The following is a 22,704-nucleotide window of genomic DNA, read 5'->3' as shown; positions in this document are numbered from 1 at the left end:
TAAGTAATTCATTCCATTTATTCTTTAGAGTAGCGGCTACTAGAGTTGATGCTGTCCAGACTCCATCTCTCAGCCATTTGTTCTCACACTCGGCAGCACAAAGCAAAACACCAGAGTTTCTTCATCATCAGACGAACATTGATCACAGGAGATGAATGCCGGGTCTCACGTGACGGGTTTAATTGACCTCGGCTCAATTGGGACAAGACAATGGCTGATGAATTTGCATGGCACAGTAAATTCCATCCAACGTGCCAGCATCAGAGGCGACCGATATGGTGGGAGGTCATTTGTCTCGTGCTAGCATGTTAGCATGCCAGTAGTCAACTCAATGCAATGGAGTCAGACACGCTGTGAGATCCGTGCCTCCCATGCAGGATTTCTCATGATGATTGGTCAAGAGACCTCTCTCGTTCTTCCTGCATTGACCTCAGCAAGTCTCACTCGGCACAAGGAGTCAAGCGTCCAAGTGGCTCCAATAGGGGACCATCCCCATTACTGGCACTGAGGATGGATGGTTCAGTAAGAAGCCCCCATGAGAGGCTCACCTGAGTCGCTCGTCGGGGTCCTGCCCCCAATGACATGAAATGACGACCGAACCTTTGCTGATCATGACGTGGTGTCTCTGTACGGACTAATCATGCTGACCCGTCAACCCGTGGACCCATCAGGCGCGGGGTGAGGACTCGCTTGTCCCCGGGATCCGCGCGGTACTTTTCTTTGTCGGTCGATGAAAAGTCAGGTTTGGGCCTAGCGTGCATACCCAATTTGGATTACCAGGCTTGGCATGGTTGCTGGGTTGGCCCGCATAGACGAGCAATCCCTCGGCGCCAAGAAATTATTGGCCCCCAAGACCCGATTTCTCCGATCTATAATCTGAAGCACGTGTCCAGAGTACGGATCAGCCATAATCCGTCCACCTACTGACACGCACACTGTGCGCCCGCAGTGTGTCCCTCACACCTGTGCGACAGCAACGAATGTCAAGACTCCACACGATCACACAAGCGCGACTCACGCGTTGCTGCCCATCAGTTCCAAAAATACGTTCACAATGCCCGTTGTTCAACACTTCTCACCAACTTGTTCAGCAGTCCTCCACCACCACGTCATTCCGCCCGAGTATTTCTGGCCTGCAGCACACTAGTGCCGTTGACTTCGTACTGGCGTGTGTTTCCTTCTCCCCGTAATGTACTGGCGTATCGCAAATCAAAATACTCGGGCTGCCGCCGCCTGCGAAATGGGCTACTGCCCCGAGCTCTCCCTCCACAGCTAAGGGGGCGTTTCCTTCTTCCCGTGATCATGTCGACATACGGCGTCTTCAGACGATAAAACTACTACCTCGAGAATTACTCCTCCTCCGAAGGCCGTCTGTGCGATTGGCTTCACGCCAGCGCCTATCTCCTTCTTCCCGTGATCCACCAGCCAAACACCGAGTCGAGCCAATGAAACTGAAACCAGTTGCAAAAGGAGGTCGCCCAGGGAGGAACTATGTACAGACGGCACACTGGTGCCAGTTTCCTTCTTCCCGAGACCGACACCGGCGAACTGCTCTGGGCAAAGGCGTCCTCCGTCTGCCTGTTGGATGAATGGATTCTGTTCGTGGAACCCTCGATTCCTTGAAAGAAGCCCTCACACTGACTCTTCCAGAAGCAGCAACATGCCTCCCCAAAACCCATCAGAGCATCGGTCAAATCTTGACACCTCCATCCGCACCAAGCGGTGCCGCCGTTACCAACGACGAGCTCAAGAACCGGTTCACTCTTGTCCTCTTGCTCCCTGCGTCACAAAATCCAGCGTAACTCGCTTCTGCTGGAGGACAGGCCAGAAAACAGACAGTGGTAGTGGAGTTGCCTACCTGCGGACCAGGCCCACTTGTCCCGAGACAGGCATTTCGGACCTCACTTACATCGTGAAGGAAACTGTTCTCGGCGCTTTATTGCGCAGTCAAGAGTCGGAAAACAGACAGTCGCAGCAGGTGTTGGCCTCCCTTACTGGCCAGATTGTGTTCAGCCACCATCTTGTAACCTGTTCACTCACATTCTATCCTATGGCTATCATCAATATCGTGTCGGAACGGGGCAGTCGATCCAACACCACAATATCTTGACAAGAATCTCAACACATAGAAATCCACCTACTGAACAGACTCTATTTCTTTGTCTGGATCGTCCGCATTTGAACGTTCTCACGACGCATGTAAAGCCCTTGAGGCGCGGGGCATCTCCCGCAAGAATACAGATTGCGGGTGCCTTTCACAGAGAGCTCTGCCAGATCCTCCGTGCTGCAAAGCTTCACGAGCGGTGGTGGCACTCAAAACAGTGTCTGTGGTGGTCGCCCTGGGAAACGTCACTTCCACTGACAACCCTCGCGTCCTAGCGACATGGATTGGGGGGGTTGCTCTCCGGCTGGGGCGCAGCCTTGTGGAGAGGCGACGGCCGCTGTGGCAACGTCCTGGGGTGCTCCTCATCCTTCTCTGTGGTGGTTTAGAATAGCAACCTGAGCCCCCCTGATTCCTAACAGGATATCCCACCAGAAGATGCATTGTGCTGGGTATGGGCGCCGTTGGCAATCTGTGGAGTGGACCATGCGGAGTGCACCAACCTCTGGTTGATCTGAACAGACGAAAACTTTGTCGTTCAATTGCTGATCGGGTGGCGGAGAGAATTGAATGCGTCACGGGTAAGAGACAGAATTTATAGTGAAAGAGAAGGTGTTGTCAGTCAGGCACATACGATATGAGAGAGAGAGAGCCGCTAGTTAGTTTGTCAGAGTAATCATGCATCCGTCACCAACGCCTCACCAGTAGTGCAGCACAAGTCTACAAGTTTGTTTCCTTGAGCTTGTGAGCCACAAAGTCCACCAGTTGTACGTGCCACGACTCAACAGACCTGCAAATACCACAGGAACAAAGTTCAAGCAAGCTACGTCTACAAGGCTATATCAACGACGCTGTGTCAACGAGACCGGAAACCAGTCTACGAGTCCCACGACCTGCCAAGCTCACAAGCCTGCAAGACACAGAGCCAGAAAAGTCCACAAGTAACGAGTCAACAGGTCCGCGGGTTCGAGTCCAACTCCAATTCCATGGTAAGCCCACAAGTCAATCCGTTAGTGCACGAGGCACAGACCAGCGGGCGAGTGTCGTCGGCCACGAGTCCAAGTCCCGGGCCAAGTCGCAGTCATTGAGTCCGTAGGCCTATGAGCCCACAGGTTACAAAGTCCCTCGACTCAATAAACCCATAGCACAGGTCACCAAGTCCAGGACCTATCGGCCGAACTGTGCAGGTGCATGTCTAAAAAGTCGATATCCGCAGAGGCGGCATCTACGTCAAATGTGGCAAGTCGGCGACAACGCGAGCCATCGCTCTGCTCTCAGCCTTCTCGCCGAACACCTTGGTGTATGTACCTGAAAAGGCTCAGAGGCAAGGACGGCAGGATGAGGGGAAGGAAAAGAGTAGAGAAGAGGGCCAGGCCGTAGTAGAGGGTAATCACGTAGAGCTCCCGGTAGGTAAACTATAGAGAATCGCTTATACCGTCGTATTACCAACTGAAAGAGAGTCTCGAAACGATTTCTGCTTAGAACGATACGTAACGTGGAATATACTCCTACAGGTTGGCTCTTGCCATGCCCTAATGGAAATAGGACCTGTGACTTGTGGACCCAAAGTGACAGGGAGATGCCTAAGCAAGGCATTCAAGAGTCATATAATCAACTTTTTTTCTTCTCTCTTCCCAGCATGACCTGCTTCACGCATGTGGGCCACGAATGTACGGAAGATGGGGTCCATGGAGCTCACAGCAGTCGCATCAAGCCGCAGTTCAGAGTACGGTGACGCTGTGGCACCTGATGCAGACCTCGTTAGTTTGTGTACAATCGCCCGTCCGCTCGACCTGGCAAGGACCATCCATTTTGTGTTTGTGTGTGAAGCAGCTGGGAACCTACCACCCCAGCATCTTCAATTGATCGGCTGCCCATAATACTTGTAGCCAACTCAAAGTAGGCGCCCACGACGAAGTCGGAGGTACCGGTCAAGAAGACGCGACGGACGTCTTCGAGGAGTTGAATGAGCCGGTCCTGAAGCGGCATGAGCCACGGATGCTTCACCACCAAAGTCTGCAAATAACATGGCTGCCTCAATTGATATCACAGGGGTTGTTAATCGTGCCATGGGACTCCTTGCTTCAAGTCGCACTGGCTTGGAGCCGGGGCTGCTTCAGTGTCGTTTTCGTTATCTGGAGGCGCTGTATAGAGGCTCGAAAGGCCTTCGCCTGTTATTTCTTTGACGAGCTCGCAAATATGTGGCGGGTGTTTTCCATCGTGAGTATTTTGTATCTCTGCGCCGGCTTTCATCGTCGGCACTCTCGACTACCAGCATCATTAATGATTCTTTGGTTTTTAGGCGCTAGCGTAGGCACCTTCTTTGGAAGGTTACAGAAGACCTGGACACCGCGGCTGGTATGTTGGCTGCTCGGCATTCCGCCATAAGTTGACCCGTGGCTGTGCATTGATCAGGCTAGCCTTTCTCCGTGCCATTGCTTTGTGTATGACGATGTTGCATCCTCCCAAAGGCGACTGAGACGCTACCGGCTCAGTGAACGGCGTCGGGTCGGGCGCTTTTCTCTCACACGCGTAAAAAATCGTGGGGTCTCTAGGCACCTCAGATGCAGGTAGGTAGTGCGACCGGGAACGCTGTCGTATTGTCAACAGAGTATTCGTTCGCGGGAAGGTATCCGTCGTCTAGTACTCGCGGCTCGAATTCGTTCTCGTTCTCGTTGCTCGCCGTCACAGAATTCCTCGTCGTCATGTGTGTTTTCAACCTGGAAAAATGGCGGACCGTCATGAATCTCTTGTATCTGGTGGACGCCGTGGTGCAGTAGCGAGACCGCAAAGCCGCCACAATATAAATCTTCATATGGTCCTCGGTACCCTGTTCCTCTTCATTGTATGTACTTTCGACGTCAAGCGGCGTGATGAGTGTGATTAGCAGAAAAGGTCTAGCATCAAGGCTCGAGGCCAGGACACCGTCCCGAGAGGGACAGAAGGATGTAAATCCTCAGGGGCTGTGGGACTCGGGCTGGGCCCGAGCGAGAGATGTCGGCGCGGGTGAGGAGGGTGCGAGAAGGGTCAACAGGGGCGAGTATGGTCATGCCTAAATGCCACTCCCTCCAAACTTCGAGTTCTCGGCCCAGTCTTGCTTGATCTTTGGTCCGCAGCCATCAATCCGCCGCACACCGCATCAGATGGATTACAGAAGCACAGTCCCCATCAACGGGCATGTTGGAGACCAAGCGTGCAAGTCAAGGCGGTCGGACGGGTCAGACTGGCACATATACAGCCTTTGGTGCAATAATGTGAGGTCGAATTATAGTCCGCGCCTCATGCACTGGCTCGGGAGTTCCAGTTACTCCGTACTCCGCGCGCTCTCGGTACTGCTCAGGTGCCGGATTATTCATACTCCGGACCCGCACCAGTGAACATCTCCAACTCCAAGACACGTGATATAATGCCACTAAAAGGCATCATCACCATCCTCGATATTAAGTCTCTACCTACCGTCGAGTGACTGGGGCTCAGAGTCCCTTCAGTATTTTCTCACAAGTCCCCTTGGTACGGGAAGGCCCAATGCCCCATGAGCGGCCCCATCATGGGTACGTATTACACAGGCAAAGCGCTGGTAGGCTGACACAGATCGCCTGTGCCCAAGGCCCCCCCCCCCCCCCCCCCGAGCGACCAGGAATTGTTGAGATCTTGAGACAGCAGAAATCAAAGTCCATACAGTATTTTCTTTGTCTTGCCATTGCCACACCGCCGCAGGTTCAACTCTTCAGCGCCTTCAACGCGTAGTAAAGGACACTGGGTCCGGCCTGGCATTCAGAACGTTCAATGGGGGGGCATTGCATCTGTACTCTGAAACACGCGAGACGATGTCGGCTCGACGGCGTTGAATCAGGTGATCTGAAAAGTAAAAACTTCAATCGCGGGTTCTCGACTCCGACATCAAGATTTCTCGAATTTTTTCTAGAGCTCGTGGCTATGAGGAGGAGGAGGAGGAGGAGGAAATGACGTCCTCGGACCTTTTTTTCGTTCTTGTTACACACAGTCAGTCCATTGTCCCCGTTGGCACCTGGACCAGTCATGAAGCAAACAGGACAGCCTGAAGAAGCAAGGGAGCAGAAGTGGGCGCCGATGGAAAGGAAGGCCGGAAGTTTCCTGTACCTCATTCGACTCCCCTCTGCCAGCTTCGTGGAACGAATATATGAGTCTCTGGACTCTCTGGGACAAGAGGTAAATGCAATGTGATAGCGTCCTGTCAGGGCACGAAGAGTGCAAGTGTAATGACTTGATTGGTTTATTGGTAAGAAGGAAGGAAATCTTGTCAGGTACAATACAATCTGTCATTGTATATATCTCAGATGGGGTTGATCTAATCAAAAACGTATACGACCAGGAGAAACTCCAAGGAAAAACGATAACTCTTTAGTCCATATCCATGTCCACGTCGTCGCCACCCTCTTCTCCGTCACTCTCTTCTTCGCCGCTCTCTTCTCCACTTCCGCTTTCCCAACTTGCGACGTCGCTCTCGTCATCGGGGATATCAGCCTCTATCTCAAGCCGGAACCATTCCCACCTTAGGTCTTCGACCTGCGCTTCGTGACAGATTCTTTCGATCTTGGACGTGTTGTCCGCCGCCGCGGTGCCGTCGCGCATGGCCTTGAACAGGCGGTGCCAGGCCAAGGGGTCGTCGCCGAGGGTCGGAATTTTTTCCCGCAGGTAGTACAGACAGCAACGCTCCAACTCGCGCCCGTTACGGCTGTAAGTGTCAAACATGGAAGGAGTGATTTCGCAAACTCGTTGATCATCCCCGGCGTCCTCGAGGTCTGGGACTCCTTCTAGACGCAGGAGGCCGGAGAGGGAAGCGCCAAAGGGAAGGGTCTTGAGTGGCGGGGCCCCCCAGAGGAGCACGCCGGCGATGCCTGACCAGTCGGGCCGGACAATGATGTTGTTCACGTCGAGGAGAGGGTTGTGCGGCACCATGGGCCAGTTCTCGCCAGTGTCGAGGTTGCGGCCACGATGATCCCATCTCGGCGGCAGCGGCTTGCACACAAAGTCAACAAAATGCTTCATGATGTTGAGGTACTTTTCCTGATTGACCCGCAGACCGAGCCGGTCGATGTCGGCCGCGATGGGGCGTCCAACGGGGGCTTCGATCCGCCACACAAACAGCTTCGTTCGGTGTTTGCCCGCCACGTCCATGTGCCCAACGTAGGTGTACTGCGGGACGAAGTGGTCGTACGCCTCTCTGGCCTGGGCGAGTTGGTCCTCGTCCAGCGTCTTGGGCGTGATGTAGAACAGCGTCATGTGGGGAGGGATGGAGACGGAGGGATCTATGATCTCGACCATGTAGCTGTCGGGGAACTGGAACTCGGAGGGGTACGCGTGCACTTTGAGTGGCCACTTCCAGGGTGCGAATCCGATGTCCTCTCCCAGGTATTTCTTGAGGCAGTAGTCTTCGCACTCGGTGCGGTTGAGGTGCGGACGGCGGTGGAAGAAGTCAACTATGAGCTTGATCGCCTCTGGCTGAAGTCGCGAGCCATTCGCGGCCGCTTCCAATCCCGCCGCGTCGGGCCTCGACCAGTCCGGGAAACAGTTCGCGCGATCGCTGTGCGAGTCGCCAAAGTGTTTCTTTTGGTGAAAGATACTCGGCTTCCCCTTTACTTCGGGCCTCATCCAGTCCGGGACATAGTTCGCGTGACCGCCGTGCGAGCCGCCAAAGATCCCGAACTGAACGACAGCCGGCTTCTCACCTGCGCCGGGCCCCAACGGGTACGGGAAATAGTCCGCGCGGCCGCCGTACGAGTCGCCAAAGTCTCCCTTTTGAGAGACACTCGGCTTTCTATTTGCGTCGGCCAAGCTCAGCGAATCCGTCTTCACCGGGCCCGGGACAGACGCGGTGGCGTCCAACAGCTTGAGGAGCTTCCATCTCTGCAGTCGGACGCAACCTTCCAGGTAGAACAGGTGGCTTGTCTCCTTGTCATCCAGCAGCTGCTCATGCCACCCCGAAACATCACTGGTTGACACTCCTACGTAACCATCGTCGGGGGGGATATACTCCCTATCGAAGGGCTGGATCGGCATTGCCTCTTCACCCTCGTCGTCGCTCGAGTCCGAACTGAAGCTCATTTGTGAATTCGAGCCCCACGAGCTTCGATCACACGGTAGAGAATCTAAGTCACTGTCTTCGTCATCGCTCATGTTCGCATCCGCCATCTCATCAACCGCATTCACGTCGGTTGGATTGGCGTTCGTGAGAGCACCGGCCTCGTCGTCTGTGGTGTAGCTCGGACTAGGGCCCGCAATGCTATCGATGATCTCGAGTTTCTTGACTGAAAGGGCGAGGGTGGTGACATTCTCTTCCGCACACGGTCTCTTCTTGGCTGGAGGGGGGAGGGTGGGAATGTCATCTTCCGTGCGTGGTCTCTTCTTGGCTGAAGGTGCGAGGGCAAGAGCAGGAACGGCAGACATTTTGTTCTTTTGTCGAGATTTGAGTACTTGGTTCAGTAGACGGAGTTCTTTAGTAGAGTAAGGGTAGTTCCGTGGTCGACAGAAGAGAGCTCCTTGACCAAGACTTAAGTACTCGGTATCGCACAATATAACAAGGACTCATGCGAGAACAAGGGACTTGTTTCTGCCAAAACACAAAAGCAAGAACAAAGGCGACGAAGAAAAAGCCTCTAGAGAACAAAGACAAGCCCTTTGATTGGAGTGGTGTGAGACCAGGGCCCGGCCACCGGGCTCATCGCCTGCCTTGGACACACGCCGCAGATAGGGCTCATTGCCTGAAATATCCCTCCAATGGTCCAGGACTTGGACTTCGAGATTGTCTTGTTCACCTTGTCCTTTTTGTCTGTCCCAACACTCTGTTTTGTGCTGATATTGGGCGTTCAGTTGATTTGGGAAATATCGCTAGCCAACCCCATTAAACCTATCGTCCATGCAAGGTTTACCTGGGGACAACTTGACAAAGGCGCGCCGGACTAATCTTGTTGCTGAGGCTGTGTTGGCGTTGTGGTGCTTTGTCCCCTTTGTGTGTTGGGGCGAGGGGTTTGAGAAGTAAGTTGAAACGGTTCCGTACAACAAGGTATTTGGAATCAAGCAAAGGAGGGATTCCTAATTCGGAGTAGCGTGGCACGTGGCTGGCAATGCTTCCAAATACTTGCTGTTTATAGCCTAGTACTATCTTAATAAGCGCACTACTAGAAAGGGTATAGGCTTGTTCGGACGTTTACCTGCTCTCAGGCTCTGATGTGGCACTACAACCAAGCCAGAGGGACCCTGAGCATGGCGGAGTGTTTGAGAATATCTCGGATATCCCGCTACCACCTGCGCTGGCGTCTAGAGTCTGTGCACAACGGACCCAGGTGATGATGACGGTGACAGACTGTCTCCCTGGCCTGGAATATCGAGTTTCAAAAGCACGGTTCGAAAGTACCTCATAATTTCGTGCGCAATCGTTTTTAGGTTGTGCAATTTTCGGGGAAACTGCGTAGATGCGCCACGCAGTCTCTACACTCTGCACTTTCGGCATTGGAGGGGTATTCAGATCTCGGTCAAGGCGGATGTGGGACTCGACATGAGCCACGTATGTCGGCAACAGTCCCTTGCGTGTTGCACTACTGTCATTCTGTCATGTTGTGCCATTGTCATGTGGTGAAGCCGCCTTGATGCTGCCATTGTCGTTGGAGCCGGCGGAATTGTTCTAGTTGGCCTTGGTATTCTCTCAACTCCACGTCGCGTCGGACGACCATCGGTCCCGCTCACCGGCTCCTCCATGGTCAGGGTGAATCACGGTACCGTCGATGGCGGCGCCGCTCGTCTTCACTCAACGCACTCCTAGCAGACATTGATGTCCCGGCCCAACATATTCCTCTACTGCATAGACATACTGAGCACCTAGTGTGGTGGATATTATATCGGGTTGAGGCTCCGTTTCGCGAAAAGGCTGTCTTTTGGCAGGCTGCTTGATGTCTTTCTGGGCGACTCAATCTCTCGGTCTTGTACAATCTTTTGATTTGTGTAGATTGAGGGTCTTTTGTTCGAGACACTTATCGAGGTAGACGAGCAGCAGCAGCGGTTCGGGAATCCAGGTCCTTGTTTGTTTGTTTGCCTGCGGATTCCTCTGGACTTTTGCCTGCGAAATGCTCTGCTTGTTTGTTTTTGCCTCGCAAAGAGCTTCATGGAAAGACTGGAAATTCTTGTTCCCTCTTGGAGCGCACTCAGTCAGGTGCGGCTCCCTGAGCTTCTCGCAAAACTGCGCAACCGCCTTTCAAAATTTCGGGGGAATGGGAATGGGACAGCCGTGCTTTGTCATTGTGTTCGGTGTGCGAGAAATACTGTGCCATGCTGTCCACGTGCCTGGTAGGTAGCAAACACGAACGACGCTGTAGCGATAGCTCCTTGGTCCTGTAGGGCAGAGATAGGATGGAAGGAAAGGATTAGGTGTGAGCCGTTGGTAGTCGTCGTCGTCGTCGTCGTCGTCATCGAGGGTTTCCCTCAGAGTGACCTGGCCTAGTGAGCGATATGCTCAATGTAAACACATCCATGCCGTGCTGCGCTCGATTGTCAATTTAATATCGGAACTTGAGAGAATCAGTGTGTGAACTTCACTCGCCACCCAGGAGTCACCACCACCCCCTCCGGAGGCCGCCCTCCCACTGCCTCACCCTCCATCACACATCACTGAGAACCCCACTTTATTTCTTTTTTCAAGTGTTATCATTTATAACCGCGGAATTCCCTGCAACAATTGTCGGATCTGGCCTGCATCAATCTGTAACACCGAGTCAGGGTTTTGAAATCTCAACCACCTTGGTTTACATACTTCCAGATCTTGGCACTGCCCATCAGGAATTGATAGTTGCAATCTGCATTGTTAACAACAACTACAAAAAGGCTCTAAGCGAGAGAAGGGGGAGGGTAAATTATGGGGTTGAGCGCTCACGGAGGAAGAAAGAGGAGGAGGACGAGCAGGAGGGAAACACTGCGAGAGGAGAGAAGGACTTCTTAAGTCCAGGAAACCAAAAAAAAAAACTGTGTCCATTGTACTACGGGCTACAGTTTTCTCCCAAGTGGAGTTTTTTTGTTTTTTTATATCTAGTTTTTTTTGTGTGTGTATATGTGAAGTTGTGACATACGCGAGGCTGTACGTGAATTACTACTCCGTAATATGCCGTCAGTATTATCATTGCTGAGAGGCACTGAGCTTGGGATTTAGTCCCGGAGGATCTGGCTATACTCTCCAAGACTTTGTAATACAATGCGCACATACAATCCCCTAGGAGGTCGTTTAATTCTGTTGGTGGGGAGAGCTAACGAGTCTGCAACGTGGGACGTAAATGCACTGAAACAAGATCGTGTAGTTGTGTCAAGTTCAACCCCGAGCTCGAGCTGACAAAGAGGGAGTGTCTCGTGTCATCATATCATCATATCGACCTTCCGGGCAATAACGCAGTTCAACTTGCTCTGCAGAAGTCTTAGTAGACATACAGATGGCTGATCCATGTCAAAAAGCCAACTCTGTCGTACATGGACCACAAGCTCCCGGAGTGAGTATTGTTATTGCCATGTTCGTTTCGCTCCAGGTCATGTGGCGGCTTGGGGCAATGCAAAGAAGTCCGAGCAGATGTGGTCCACCCAAGATGCGAATTGCAAAGCAGCGATGAATGATTCCTCGCTAGAATCTCGACGCAGGCCTCAATTTTGGCCCACGTAACCTCGCACCGTCACCGCTATTGCTCAGGTTAACTCCCGCCTCTTCATGCTTGGCTCAGTCTCAGTATGCTTGCTGAATAGTGGTGTGTTCATCGGGTGGCACAGGGCGTTGGAGGCCAGGGTGTTCAACAACCGCGAACGGTGTGAGTTGCAGAGTTGTGTGAAGGTCGTATGGGAGTATCCTTAGAAGTCAGGGCCATCTTTTCAGACGCCAACAGTATGACGTATGTAATAAAGAAGTTCTTGCTGTATGTACAGACTAAAACAGTCAGACAATGCCTGAAGTCAGACGTGGACAAGATGATTGTTGTCGGCTAACCTTCCTTCGTGTCAGTCGGAAATAACATAGTCCGTAGTCCGGCCGGTGTCATGACGTCAGCGTCTATGGCGCGTCCTTGATTATTTCCGTCTCGGTCTCACAAACAACTTGTCTGTCACCAATATCAGCTGCATCGCTTCTTAATCTCACGTTGGTGCAACAAAAGTACCGCGTGGCCAGAAGGCGAAATAACAAGCAGTTCATTTGCACCTCACGCTCCCGCGCCGCGCAGTACCTTGTTGCTGCGTCGACGTTCGTTGTCGCGCCGATATTATCAGCTCGCGGCTCGACAAAGACCTCATTTGGCAAAAATGGCCTTCGTGAATGATTCAGTCGGGCAATCTCCCCCCTCTATTGATCCCCCACCCTCACGCGCGGCCTCTGATTCACAAGTCGATCTCCCTCTCCGTGTCCAGAAGACCTTGGATTCTGAGCACACAATCACACCGTCGCAAGAGACGACCACACCTCTCCAGCAAGCTGTGGGCCTGGATCAAACAGACGATGCTCGAAAATTTTTACAGTATTGTCTCGACGGCCACAACCTTGAGTTTCCAGACAGACCCCGCGAGTTCATCGTACCTGAGTCGTCCTTTGACCAGCTGCTCGAGGATTCTGAATTTGAGTCTCTCAGTAGAGGGTATGCACACCCTTCTTCTTATGTGATCTCTATCAAACAAGATACTAATATCACCCCGCATGCTTAGATTCAGAGTCTCATACAACTCCCACAAGTCAGTCCTCACTCTTTCACCGATGCCTGGCCGAAGACACGGTCGAATCATCGAATGGCTCGGTGATGTCGCCAAAGAGAAATTAGATTCGGCGGTCCGGCACAAACTCTGCATAATACGTGGCGAGGATATTGATTTCGAAGGAGAATGGGGAGGATCACATCAACAGCCAGACTTGGGTATCGCATGGATCGAGGACGTTGGTGGGACCGACTTACACACTGTTGTCGAAGTTGGTGTTTCCCAATCTCGTCAAAGTCTACTCAATTTGCGAGACCTGTACTTGAAAGGAACGTCCCACGTCTCCAGGTTGATCTTGGTCGATCTTGTCACGGACCCCGAGTACACAAGCCCCGTGGACCTCGACATCCGTGAACTCCGGGCCATTGACAAAGCGGATTTCCAATTAGATTCAGACCTGGGGCCACTCTGGTACAAGGGTGTCAAGTGGGTCGGGAAGAGCACGCTCGTCTGGGAAGTCTGGGAACGAAATCTGGACCACGGAGGAGAGCCGACGCAGATCTTTTCCGCAACCATTGACGCCGGTGACCGCGAAACCCGACTTCCATTCTTCGAAATACCTGCCACGACCGCACCCGGTATCGAGGCTATTACAATTGCGCCCGCGGATCTTTACAAGATCTGGCAACATTGGTGGAAACACGCCATCATAGACGAGGCATTGATTCGGATGAGGAGGTATGTCGCGAATGTGACCAAACGTCGAAACAATGCCGCGGAACTGGTGAAGCAGGAAGACGAAGCAGCCAAGAAGAGAGAAAAAGCTACCAAGGAACGCGCGGAGCGCGCACATCGTCGATCGCAACATTGATTCCTGGACAAAAAAGACACGGAAAAACACAGGTGCTGATGGATCTTATGCCTTGGTACGCGCATCACAGTCCTGGAGGCAGCTTTTTCAAGGCGACAGGAGATCTGATCACCACGCCTCACCTGTTTTCACAACAACAATAGCACGAGGTCTGGGTCAGGGTCAGGAATAGCCTGGCCGGCAGAGCTCACCAAAGTCCTTGCAGCTTTTCACAGACTCTCTGTCTCTCTCCTACTCTTGTATCTGGCATGTTCTTCCAACTCGAGGTCACATCAGAGCAACGTCGAGCCGCAGGAGGGAGTTGAGAGAGCGGGAAGATAACGAGAGGAGACAGAGAGAGGCACTTGCTGCATTGCACTACCACCCATAGGGTGAAGTCGTTCATAGAAAAAGGCCTGATTGACAGACTACTTTGCTCACCGCCGGTGGTAGAGGTGTAGAGAAAAAAAAAATGGAGCATATCGCCTCCGCGTATTCATGTCCCGCAGTAAAGTTCAAGTGACGAGATCCTCTCTCTACTTCGCCCTTCCCCCCCAGAGATCGTGTGCCCTTGTGGGCAAACACCCTAGTAGCCGATTCGCCCAGTCAGCCCCTGATGGTGCGGGCTCGAATCTCGCACCGACCAAACCGTCGTCGTCGTCGTGAACCATGATGGGCAAATCTTTCCAGAAATGTTCCGCGCTCTTTCTTCCCACGCCGTGTATTTTAGCCGCATCATGCTTGCCTCATTCATCTTGGTTTCGATCGTGTAATCCTGTCTGAGCAGTCCCGGTCAGTAGTTGGCCATACATAAGTGTTATCTAACCGGTTTGCCATTTGATTGGAACCAGCCGATTCCATGTTGACGAGAGGGGAAGGCTCTCTCTCCGGGAGCCAGCCCTGGTCGATCACAGACGTAAACAGCCTCACGAGGCATTGGAGTCGATGAGGTTGTAGGATGGAGGACTCAATCTCAAAAGGATTGAGGTTGTGTTCGTGTGAACAGATCCCACAACGTAAGTGGCCAAGTGCCGAGGGACCGGGCTCCGTGACTCCGGTCGTGGTCGACAACGAGGATTCATTTAGGGGCCAGACGACAGTGCTGTGCGGGACAAAACAAAGGGAAATGGAAAGCGTACTCGCTAGAAGAAGAAGAAAAAGAAAAAAAAAAAAAGATGGGAGGGAACAAAGATTGATGGCCCTTCAAGGGTATTTTTATTTATTTTCAACCTTTTTTTTTTTTTGTTTTTCTTCCTTTTCGATTTTCGTTGGGGGGTTTGTTGGTTTACCAGAAAGAATATCCCACATCACAGGAGCATCTACTCTACAAACGCAATACAATACAATTCACTGAACAGGTCCACAGGTCCACAGGTCAAAACACTTGAAAGTCATGGACCGTGTGTACCACACCACACCCACCCTGACTGCTTGTTTTCGTCTCCCCTCAGCCAGCAGAAATTCCTCCGTCGTGCATTCTGTGTCCTTGTGCGAGCAATATTCCTTCCCCCCCCCTCCTCTTTCACCACCAAAAGCATCAAGAAAAACTTCACTCCCAGGCAGAGGCCAATCCTTTCTGAACGAGAGTATGATACTCGGATGTCCTAAAATAGTCCACGGGATATCTGGGTCCGGAGGGGCGGTTGAGCCTTGCGACTGGCCAGTGCTCATACGGAGTGACATTTAATAGCATCCGCGCTTTGCGTTCAGTCTTGGCCACTTGTATGCGTCGTTCGAACCTCTCGTCTCTATCCACAAACAAGACCTCCTTGACTTGCAGATATTTGATGAAGAATTTAGTAGCCGCCCTCCAGTGCTGTTTGACCACCATGTCGTCTCTCCGTCCAAGTGGCATCTCCAAGCATATTCGAGCGTAGCGGAGTCCACGCTCTGTCTGTGCCAAGAAATTCTGAAACACGACAAGAGGCGGCAATGAGATAGTCTCGAGTTTCGATCTTCGGCAAACACCCAGTGCTACTGTCGCCAGGTTGTTATATGCGGCCTCAATGCGGAGAACTTTGAGGGCCTCCGGTAGCTTGGGAAAAAAGTCGGAGGAGGACACTACCTCCCGTGAGAGGCAGAGTTCTTTCAATGCAGTCAGTGCCGTCAAGTCAAGGACTCCAGTATCGATACCAGCTTCATAGTAGTAACGGCGATGGAGATATAATTTCAACAGCTCGAGGCGCGGTTGATGACGAGCCAGTATTACCGCTAGGTGATTGAGCGCGTCGGTCTGCATGCCGTTTATCATGGCCCACGAAGAAAAAATGTCCATTCTAAAACCATGGAGGTACTCGTACTCCAGGGTCTCGAGTGCTCTAGGCAATCGCAGGATGGACGCGAGAGCATTTGGGGTCAAACTCCGCGCCACTAAGAGGACCAGATGTTTCAACGGCGTGGAATGAGGTATCGGGAGCGAGTCATCATCGTCATGAAAGAAGGGTAGAGAAATTTTCAGCGTCGTGAGCTTGGGTAATTTGAGCAAAGGGTTGATGCAAACTTGATGGTCACACATGCCGACCAACGTGCATTCGCGCAACTCGGGAAAGGCACTCGATGCGAGCGTCGGATTGAGGGCGGAGAAGAGTGACCAGTCTTTGGAGCCAGATCCCACAATGTGCAAGACCTTAAGCTTGCCGAATTTGGGAAGATCACAGACCATGTTGCCGAGGTCCGGACTGTTCGGCCGACGGGCAGGAAAGACAATGAGACGATTGACTAGGTCATATCGGTGCGGATGTTCCATCAACACGCGAGCTAATTTATCAGCTTGATCTTGGTCGGCATAACTGAGAGACCGGAAAAACGCAGGCTCGGACAATCTGTGTAATGCTTTGCATGTCTGCCGAACCTTTCTGACGTGTTGTCGATTTGCTGGGAAAATGTCGCTGTCCAGTAAGTCAATAATATCCGAGAGGATCTCCGTGGGGAGCTTGAGTAGGTTCAGCGGTCTTTCGATGCGAGACTCCATTCTGTTTGGGTAGATTGCGGGTGCAAGCGATGGATAAGAAGTTGTGATGAGAAGAAGATGGATTCCGGAGGAAATGATTCGATATTTAAGGAGGTCGTGGGCAAAGGCTTTGCCAGGGCAGTTGAGACACAAGGCTGTGAGTCATGAATGAAGTTTGCAGGCAATGTACACAGGCAGCGCGTTTGTGTGCGTGAGCAATGCCCTGATTCACTGGCCAAAGCAAGCTCCGCTCTTTGTCGACCAGAAAGAAACTATTTCCGTTTCACTCCTGATTGCCTGTTTTTTATTTTCCCCGAGACTCGGGGAATGGCCATTGTGCACATTCCCTTTAATCTCACAAATGACCTTTTGTTGTGAGCTTCTCCTTTGACCTTCGATGACCACCGATTGAGTCAAGGCCACCGACTTTGGCTATGGCGACCCTCTGAATGTTCAGTATCGCCAGGCTGTCGCTCTGTCGATGATATGGTATGGGAGGAGCGATGTGAATGTAGAAATACTGCCATGGCATACATAGCCCTATGACAATACTACCTATCCGTCATCCGCTAGCACTTTTGGGTCCTTCTGGGCCTCGCGAAGCACGTCCTTCATCGCAGAATAGAGCCTCAGGTCCGGTTTCTTCCACCTCTTGTCGTTTGGAAACACCTTCCTCCGTAGTCTATTGACCCACGGGATTAATGGCTGGTAATACCGTGTGAAGTGCGTGCTCGCGGTCTTCAGAAACATTGTCTCACTAGATATCGTACCGGCTTTCAAAGTAGCCAGACTTTCATCACCTGTGTAATTCCAGATGTCATAAACAGGTGAGCAGATAGATTGACCCGGCCCTGTATAGTGGATGCATAACCAGAAGAGCACCCAGAAGAATGACTCGAGGTCATGCATGAAAGAATGCTGCTCGCCTAGAAGCGCCCCTATCGCCATGAACGCCCTCGTGCCGGTCTTGTGTTTTGCTCCAGAGGCGGCTTCTCGTGGCACCTGGATGGCGAGGTCAAGATCAATCAAGAACGAACGCTGGGAGGGGTTGTCCTCGTCCTCGTTGATCATGAGATTGTTGATCGAGATGTCTCGGTGGAGAAACCCAGCCTTATACAAGGATTCGTGGCCCCCAATGCAACCCTCCAATGCAGCAAGGAGAGCCGATCGGGAGCTCGCCTTGTATATGGACTTCCCATAGTCACGAAGGACGACACGACGATGTACACGATTGGGTATTGTTTCGTCGCGAGCGTTCGTTGGGGATATTGAACAAGCCCGCTTGCTGGAGGGCAGGAGGGCGAGGATTTGACTAGAGGATCGCTTCTTGCCGGTTGCGCGGCCGCCCGTGCTTTTGCTGCGACCTCTCGACGAACCCCTAGCCGCGGTGATACTCGGTGGCGGCATGGAAGGTTCCGGCCTCAACGGGTAGTTCGTAGGTGTGGCGACGTCGAGCCCGCCGCGCACATTGCCCCAAATGTCGTCATCTTTGTTGCCCACTTGGACAGTCTCGTGGTGATAGTATCGGGCCACGTTGGCAACATCTTGACCGATTGCTTCGCGTAACAGTTCGCCCTCCTCGTCACGTTCGACATGTTGCCATGAGTCTTTGATGACGAGGGGTGTCTCTGGCTGTCCTTCTCGATAGGCTTTCCAGCAAGTCGTGGCCCTGCCAACTATGTAACGTGTGCGTAGCATCAATCGGTCAATCATGACACGCTCTGTCGAATCATTCCGCTGGATCTCGATAAATCGTTTGCCATCTGCCCCCGTCATAATTGTGGGATCAAGGCCAAGCTCCTCCTCACTCATGAAGGTAAATCCGATGATCGTGGACACAAAACGCTCCCCATCCTTGTTGATGTCGAATTGTTCGGATGCGATCCCCCCGAGCCGGTCAAACTCCCATACCCTCATGAGTGACCCGCAGAGGGTAAAGCCCAAGACGAAACGACGGTTGTCTTGAGCAGCGAGCACTTCTCTGGCGTACGTCCCAAGATCAAGCCATGCCTTTCCCGGCGCGTCGGCCGATGGATTGCTCTTCAGCTCGCCTGGTATGAGGATATCCCACCAGGTATGTCTGAAGCCTTCTTCGGTCTTGGGGCAAGCTAGGAAGGCGACATCCAACTTGCGATCTGCAACTGAACCCTGTACGACCTTATTGGGTTGTGCCAGTAGCCATCGTGGGTGCCTCGGGAGCGTCTTATATATTTCTGCAAAGTCCACCAGTTTCTCGTGCACTCTTCTCAACCAGCGCAAGACGTCTTCTTCTTTTGCATCTCTCGGCCATTCGATCCACCCATCCTTGAAGAGTGGTTCGTTGCCTTCCTTGCACTTCTTGAAGACAGCTGCGGATACCTCCTCGAGGTCTGCCACGCGTCCAAAAAAAGCCTCGTGAAATCGAGGAAGCCCGACGTAAAGAGCGCCGAGTTCTTTCTTGAGCACTCCGTCCACATTGTCGCGGAGCTCGGAGGTATTCATCAAGCTGCCCGTTGTCTGACGGAATGGGGTTTGGATAGGAGGGCATCGCGACGTCTTGGGCGGGGTGATTTCGGTGACGGCCTCGTAGACTCGGTCCCAGATGAGCGCATCATCAGGGTCGTCGGCAAGGACTGCCTGTAGGAGAGGCTCGATGCGGTCGAGGTCGAAATAGTTATCGGCGATCGTTCCAATCAGTCTGCGCAGGTCGGAATCGAGGCTCCCACAACCTGTCTTGGAACGGAGTTGGCTTGCGAGCGGCAGTAGTCGTAGAGAGACAAGAAGGGTTTCCGCAAGTATTCGGATTACTACGTGTAAGTCAGAGGAGCACAGGAAAACGAAGCTGGATCATCATGCCTCCTTTGTCAAGTTGGCCCAGCGCGTCCAAGGTGCACGGAATCTCCTTGTCATTGCAGCTGAGTTCAAACGTAACGCGAACGCGATGGAAGACATCCTTCCCAATAGGATTGTCCTTGATAATCTTTGCCTGCTCTTGATCGTCCATCGCATCCGCGATGGTGTAGAGGTGGCATCGAGGGGGAAAACAGTCGCAAGAAGATGAAAGACTGACCTGGAAGAACATTCCTCCGATAGCCGAAACTTTTCAACTCACCCCGTGATCCGGAGAAATCTTTCTCCGCCGCTCAGTCATCAACACAAGTGACTTTCCTTGTCGGAATGCTGGGGAATTCAAAGTCCTCCCGTGCCCATGCATTATTGAACAATTGCAAGGCAACCTAAAACCCGGGCAATCTGCGCACGATTCGACAAGATGAATCGCATCAAGACGGATTATTGAGAACTGTTCAAGTAGCGTCGCCCTGATTGCGTCCGCGGAATTCCCTTGCTGTACTGTCTCACAGTGCCTCCGTCTCCGCCACTGTCACCCAGTGAGCTAACAACACGTTGCTACCGCCGGCCCCATTCCAGGCAACTGTCTAGCTCGCGAATGAGAGCGGCTTTTGGTTCTGGGATTCGTTGATCCTCCCACCACCCCGATGCAAGCCATTTAACCACAAAAGAAGAGCCAAGCCAACGAGGGTATCACAGGGGGCAGGGTCGGGTAGCAAAGCTGGGGATGGATGGTTGCAATTGGTCGATTTCAACCAGCCCTTTGTTTCAAGCTGCTTTGAATCTTGCAGCTTCCGGTCGTATTGGAAATGTCCTCATTGGATGTATGATCGTTGTTGCGTCGACAAAAGTGCCCTCACCCCCTCGTCCAGGACTATATAAGTCTCTCTATCTACCCAAACCACCTCGCATCCTTCTGCACAACAACTCTTCTCTACTCCTCGCCCATTTCTATCGCATTCTCTCGTCTCACAAATATTCCCACACATATTCCCACATTGCAAATTTTGTTCCTCATCAGCCATGGCCTCTTCAAGTGGACATGAGGGTCCCAGCTCCTCCTCCACCGCCGCCGCTACCATTTCCTACCTCAGCGGCCAAGTGCAACCACTTGCCAGGTTGGATTTGTTGGACCAAGTTGTTTCGGGTAAGTCACTTGACCTGACTGACTACCTCCGGAGAAAGAAGCGGACTCCAACTAATCTTCGATGAAACCAGCCCTCAGTCAGCAGACAAACAAGGTCCAGGCCCAGCCCGACGACAATACGCGGGAAATCTGCGAGCAGCTGCACCTGTCAATGCGGCGCAGCGACGGCGTCGCCCGCCGCATGGACAGCCTCGCCACGCGTCTCGAGAGGTCGTCGCTCCGTCACGAAGACACGGCCCGCCACCTGGACGCCATGACTCAGCTCGTGAACACCTTGAGTGCGCGTGTCGACACCGACGGCAGGAAAATCGACGCCCTGTCCGAGGCACTCGCCGACACAGACCAGTATATCAGGGGCGTGCAAAACTTGGCGCACGGCCGCATGAGCTCCCTCGAGGACAGAACCAGGAACGTTGAGCGCCAGGTCCATGGGGACAGGGCAGACCCGCTCGCGCCGCCTCCCGCGCCCAGGCCCATGGCGGCATCTATGGCGACGGAGCATCCAGCAGCGCCTGAGCTGTATCATCCCTTGACACTCCCTGCAACGTTTGCACCGCAGCTTCTGGGGGAGGGTCCCGAACATCTCCTTCTGCAGCAGCCACTGCGTCGTCCAGTGGCGAGTGAAATGGCACGTTTGCCAACATTGACGAGCCCGCGCGAGGCCTGTGAACCCCCTCCTTCCTCGGATATTTCGGAGACGAACCCGCCTCGCCAGGGCCTGAAACCAGGTGGTCCATTCCTTTGTGGTGCGAACAAGCCGTCCGCCGAGTCCTTGCCTGGCTTGGGAGAGGGTCACACCGCCGAAGTCATCAGCATTGGTATGTTTTCCTCAACCCCTCCTTGTCCTCGTCCTCTCTGTTGGATTTTCTCACAAACTGACGAAGAGGAAGCTCATATAGACACTTTCGAATGAAAAACCCCTTCGGTTCCCCGTCTCCACTCTCTCAGTGTCGGTCTCAGCCCTGTCCCTCTGCAGTGCCTGCGGTACATTGCAACGATATCATGTCGTGCCATGCCAGGCCCGGTGTGGCCTTTCAGAAACAAAAGCAGGGAATGAGAAGGGAAGAGTTTATGCATACATGCAGGACGCGGACGACAAGTTGTCTCTGCCACTGCTCCCTGTGCATTTTCGTGTTAGCTTTCATGGTTTTTGTATCATTTGGAGGAATACACCTCGGGGGTCTCGGAAGCGAAGAGAAGGAAAAACGTAAGGGGGTATAGTATGTATGATGTCGGATATCGTTAGTGTTCTTGAATCTGGATTTTTGATCAGCTCGAATCAAGTGCCCCTAGTCTTTATCCCTACAAACATCGCGCGATTCGCATGACTTGATGCAGTTGTAGCATAAAGGGTGACCCCAGGAGGTTACGCAGTCGACGGCGAGATCATTCCATAGGGAGTGACCGGCCCTTGTCGCGTCGCATATCCGCACACACACGCTGCCATATGTGAATCATGACACCGGAGTCAAGTCTATCCGCCTTCTCGCCTCCCTGCCCTTCCTGCCAGCCTGAAATCATGCGCTGGCGTAGCACGGCGCGAGACGATGCCATCTATCTTGAAAATTGACTCGGTGCTCACAGCTCAGCAGTCAGACCTAGTCAATAAGTAGAAAACCAAGGAAGGAAGTAAACATGGCTGCGGGGATCGGCTGAGCAGAATACAGCAGTCGAGCAGGAGCACAGTACAGTACAGCATAGCACATTCTAGTAACCAATCTTGTGTGTTGCGGCGTGATGTGGTATAGCATGGTGTAGCGTGTGTAGCGTGGTGCGGCGTGGTTCATCGACAGCCAGACAGACTGCCATTGGAAGAATAAGGGGCCAAGGGCGCAAAGGGCAAAGGGACAAAGCAAAGAGAGCAAAGGGGGTAAACCGGAAAAGCGGGAGAACGCAGCGAAAGAAGTAAAATGAGCAAAACGGGCAAAGGGCTCGAGGGCCAAAGAGTACCTCGTAGAAAGAGTGCAAACAGCGCCTAGGCGCCTCTGTAGGTACCATTCTTTGCCCTTAAAAGATATGCCCAGACGCTCTGTAGGACCCCCCCTTAGCCTCAGTGCCTCCGTACCCCCAATAATCGACAAGTGTAAATTTACAAAGGACAAAATCAAGTGTAAAGCCAATTCAAACACGCTCAAGATAAC

The 22,704-nt window shown here is 52.7% G+C and overlaps 5 protein-coding genes across 5 annotated transcripts; 2 read left to right on the top strand and 3 right to left on the bottom strand.

Moving 5' to 3' along the window:
- Positions 1 to 6,481: 6,481 nt before the first annotated feature.
- Positions 6,482 to 8,527, bottom strand: Z517_09189 (uncharacterized protein; the record flags this gene model as incomplete). Its single annotated transcript, XM_013425099.1, has 1 exon — positions 6,482 to 8,527. One exon carries the CDS (start codon positions 8,525 to 8,527, stop codon positions 6,482 to 6,484), a length of 2,046 nt encoding a protein of 681 aa, XP_013280553.1.
- A 3,876-nt stretch (positions 8,528 to 12,403) lies between these two features.
- Z517_09188 (uncharacterized protein) lies at positions 12,404 to 13,658 on the top strand (the record flags this gene model as incomplete). The annotated part of the gene is made up of 2 exons (XM_013425098.1): positions 12,404 to 12,732; positions 12,800 to 13,658. The coding sequence occupies 2 exons, from the start codon at positions 12,404 to 12,406 to the stop codon at positions 13,656 to 13,658; spliced, it is 1,188 nt and encodes a 395-aa protein (XP_013280552.1).
- Positions 13,659 to 15,186: 1,528 nt separating this feature from the next.
- Z517_09187 (uncharacterized protein) lies at positions 15,187 to 16,608 on the bottom strand (the record flags this gene model as incomplete). The annotated part of the gene is made up of 1 exon (XM_013425097.1): positions 15,187 to 16,608. One exon carries the CDS (start codon positions 16,606 to 16,608, stop codon positions 15,187 to 15,189), a length of 1,422 nt encoding a protein of 473 aa, XP_013280551.1.
- Positions 16,609 to 17,142: 534 nt separating this feature from the next.
- On the bottom strand, positions 17,143 to 19,570 carry Z517_09186 (uncharacterized protein; the record flags this gene model as incomplete). Its single annotated transcript, XM_013425096.1, has 2 exons — positions 17,143 to 19,373; positions 19,405 to 19,570. The coding sequence occupies 2 exons, from the start codon at positions 19,568 to 19,570 to the stop codon at positions 17,143 to 17,145; spliced, it is 2,397 nt and encodes a 798-aa protein (XP_013280550.1).
- Positions 19,571 to 20,439: 869 nt separating this feature from the next.
- Z517_09185 (uncharacterized protein) lies at positions 20,440 to 21,476 on the top strand (the record flags this gene model as incomplete). The annotated part of the gene is made up of 3 exons (XM_013425095.1): positions 20,440 to 20,563; positions 20,635 to 21,381; positions 21,448 to 21,476. 3 exons carry the CDS (start codon positions 20,440 to 20,442, stop codon positions 21,474 to 21,476), a joined length of 900 nt encoding a protein of 299 aa, XP_013280549.1.
- Positions 21,477 to 22,704: the final 1,228 nt, after the last annotated feature.

Source organism: Fonsecaea pedrosoi (genome assembly GCF_000835455.1).
Source record: "Fonsecaea pedrosoi CBS 271.37 unplaced genomic scaffold supercont1.6, whole genome shotgun sequence".
In the NCBI taxonomy this organism is placed as follows: domain Eukaryota; kingdom Fungi; phylum Ascomycota; class Eurotiomycetes; order Chaetothyriales; family Herpotrichiellaceae; genus Fonsecaea; species Fonsecaea pedrosoi.
Note: the sequence above shows the minus strand (reverse complement) of the source record. Positions and strands in the feature narration are given on the sequence as shown.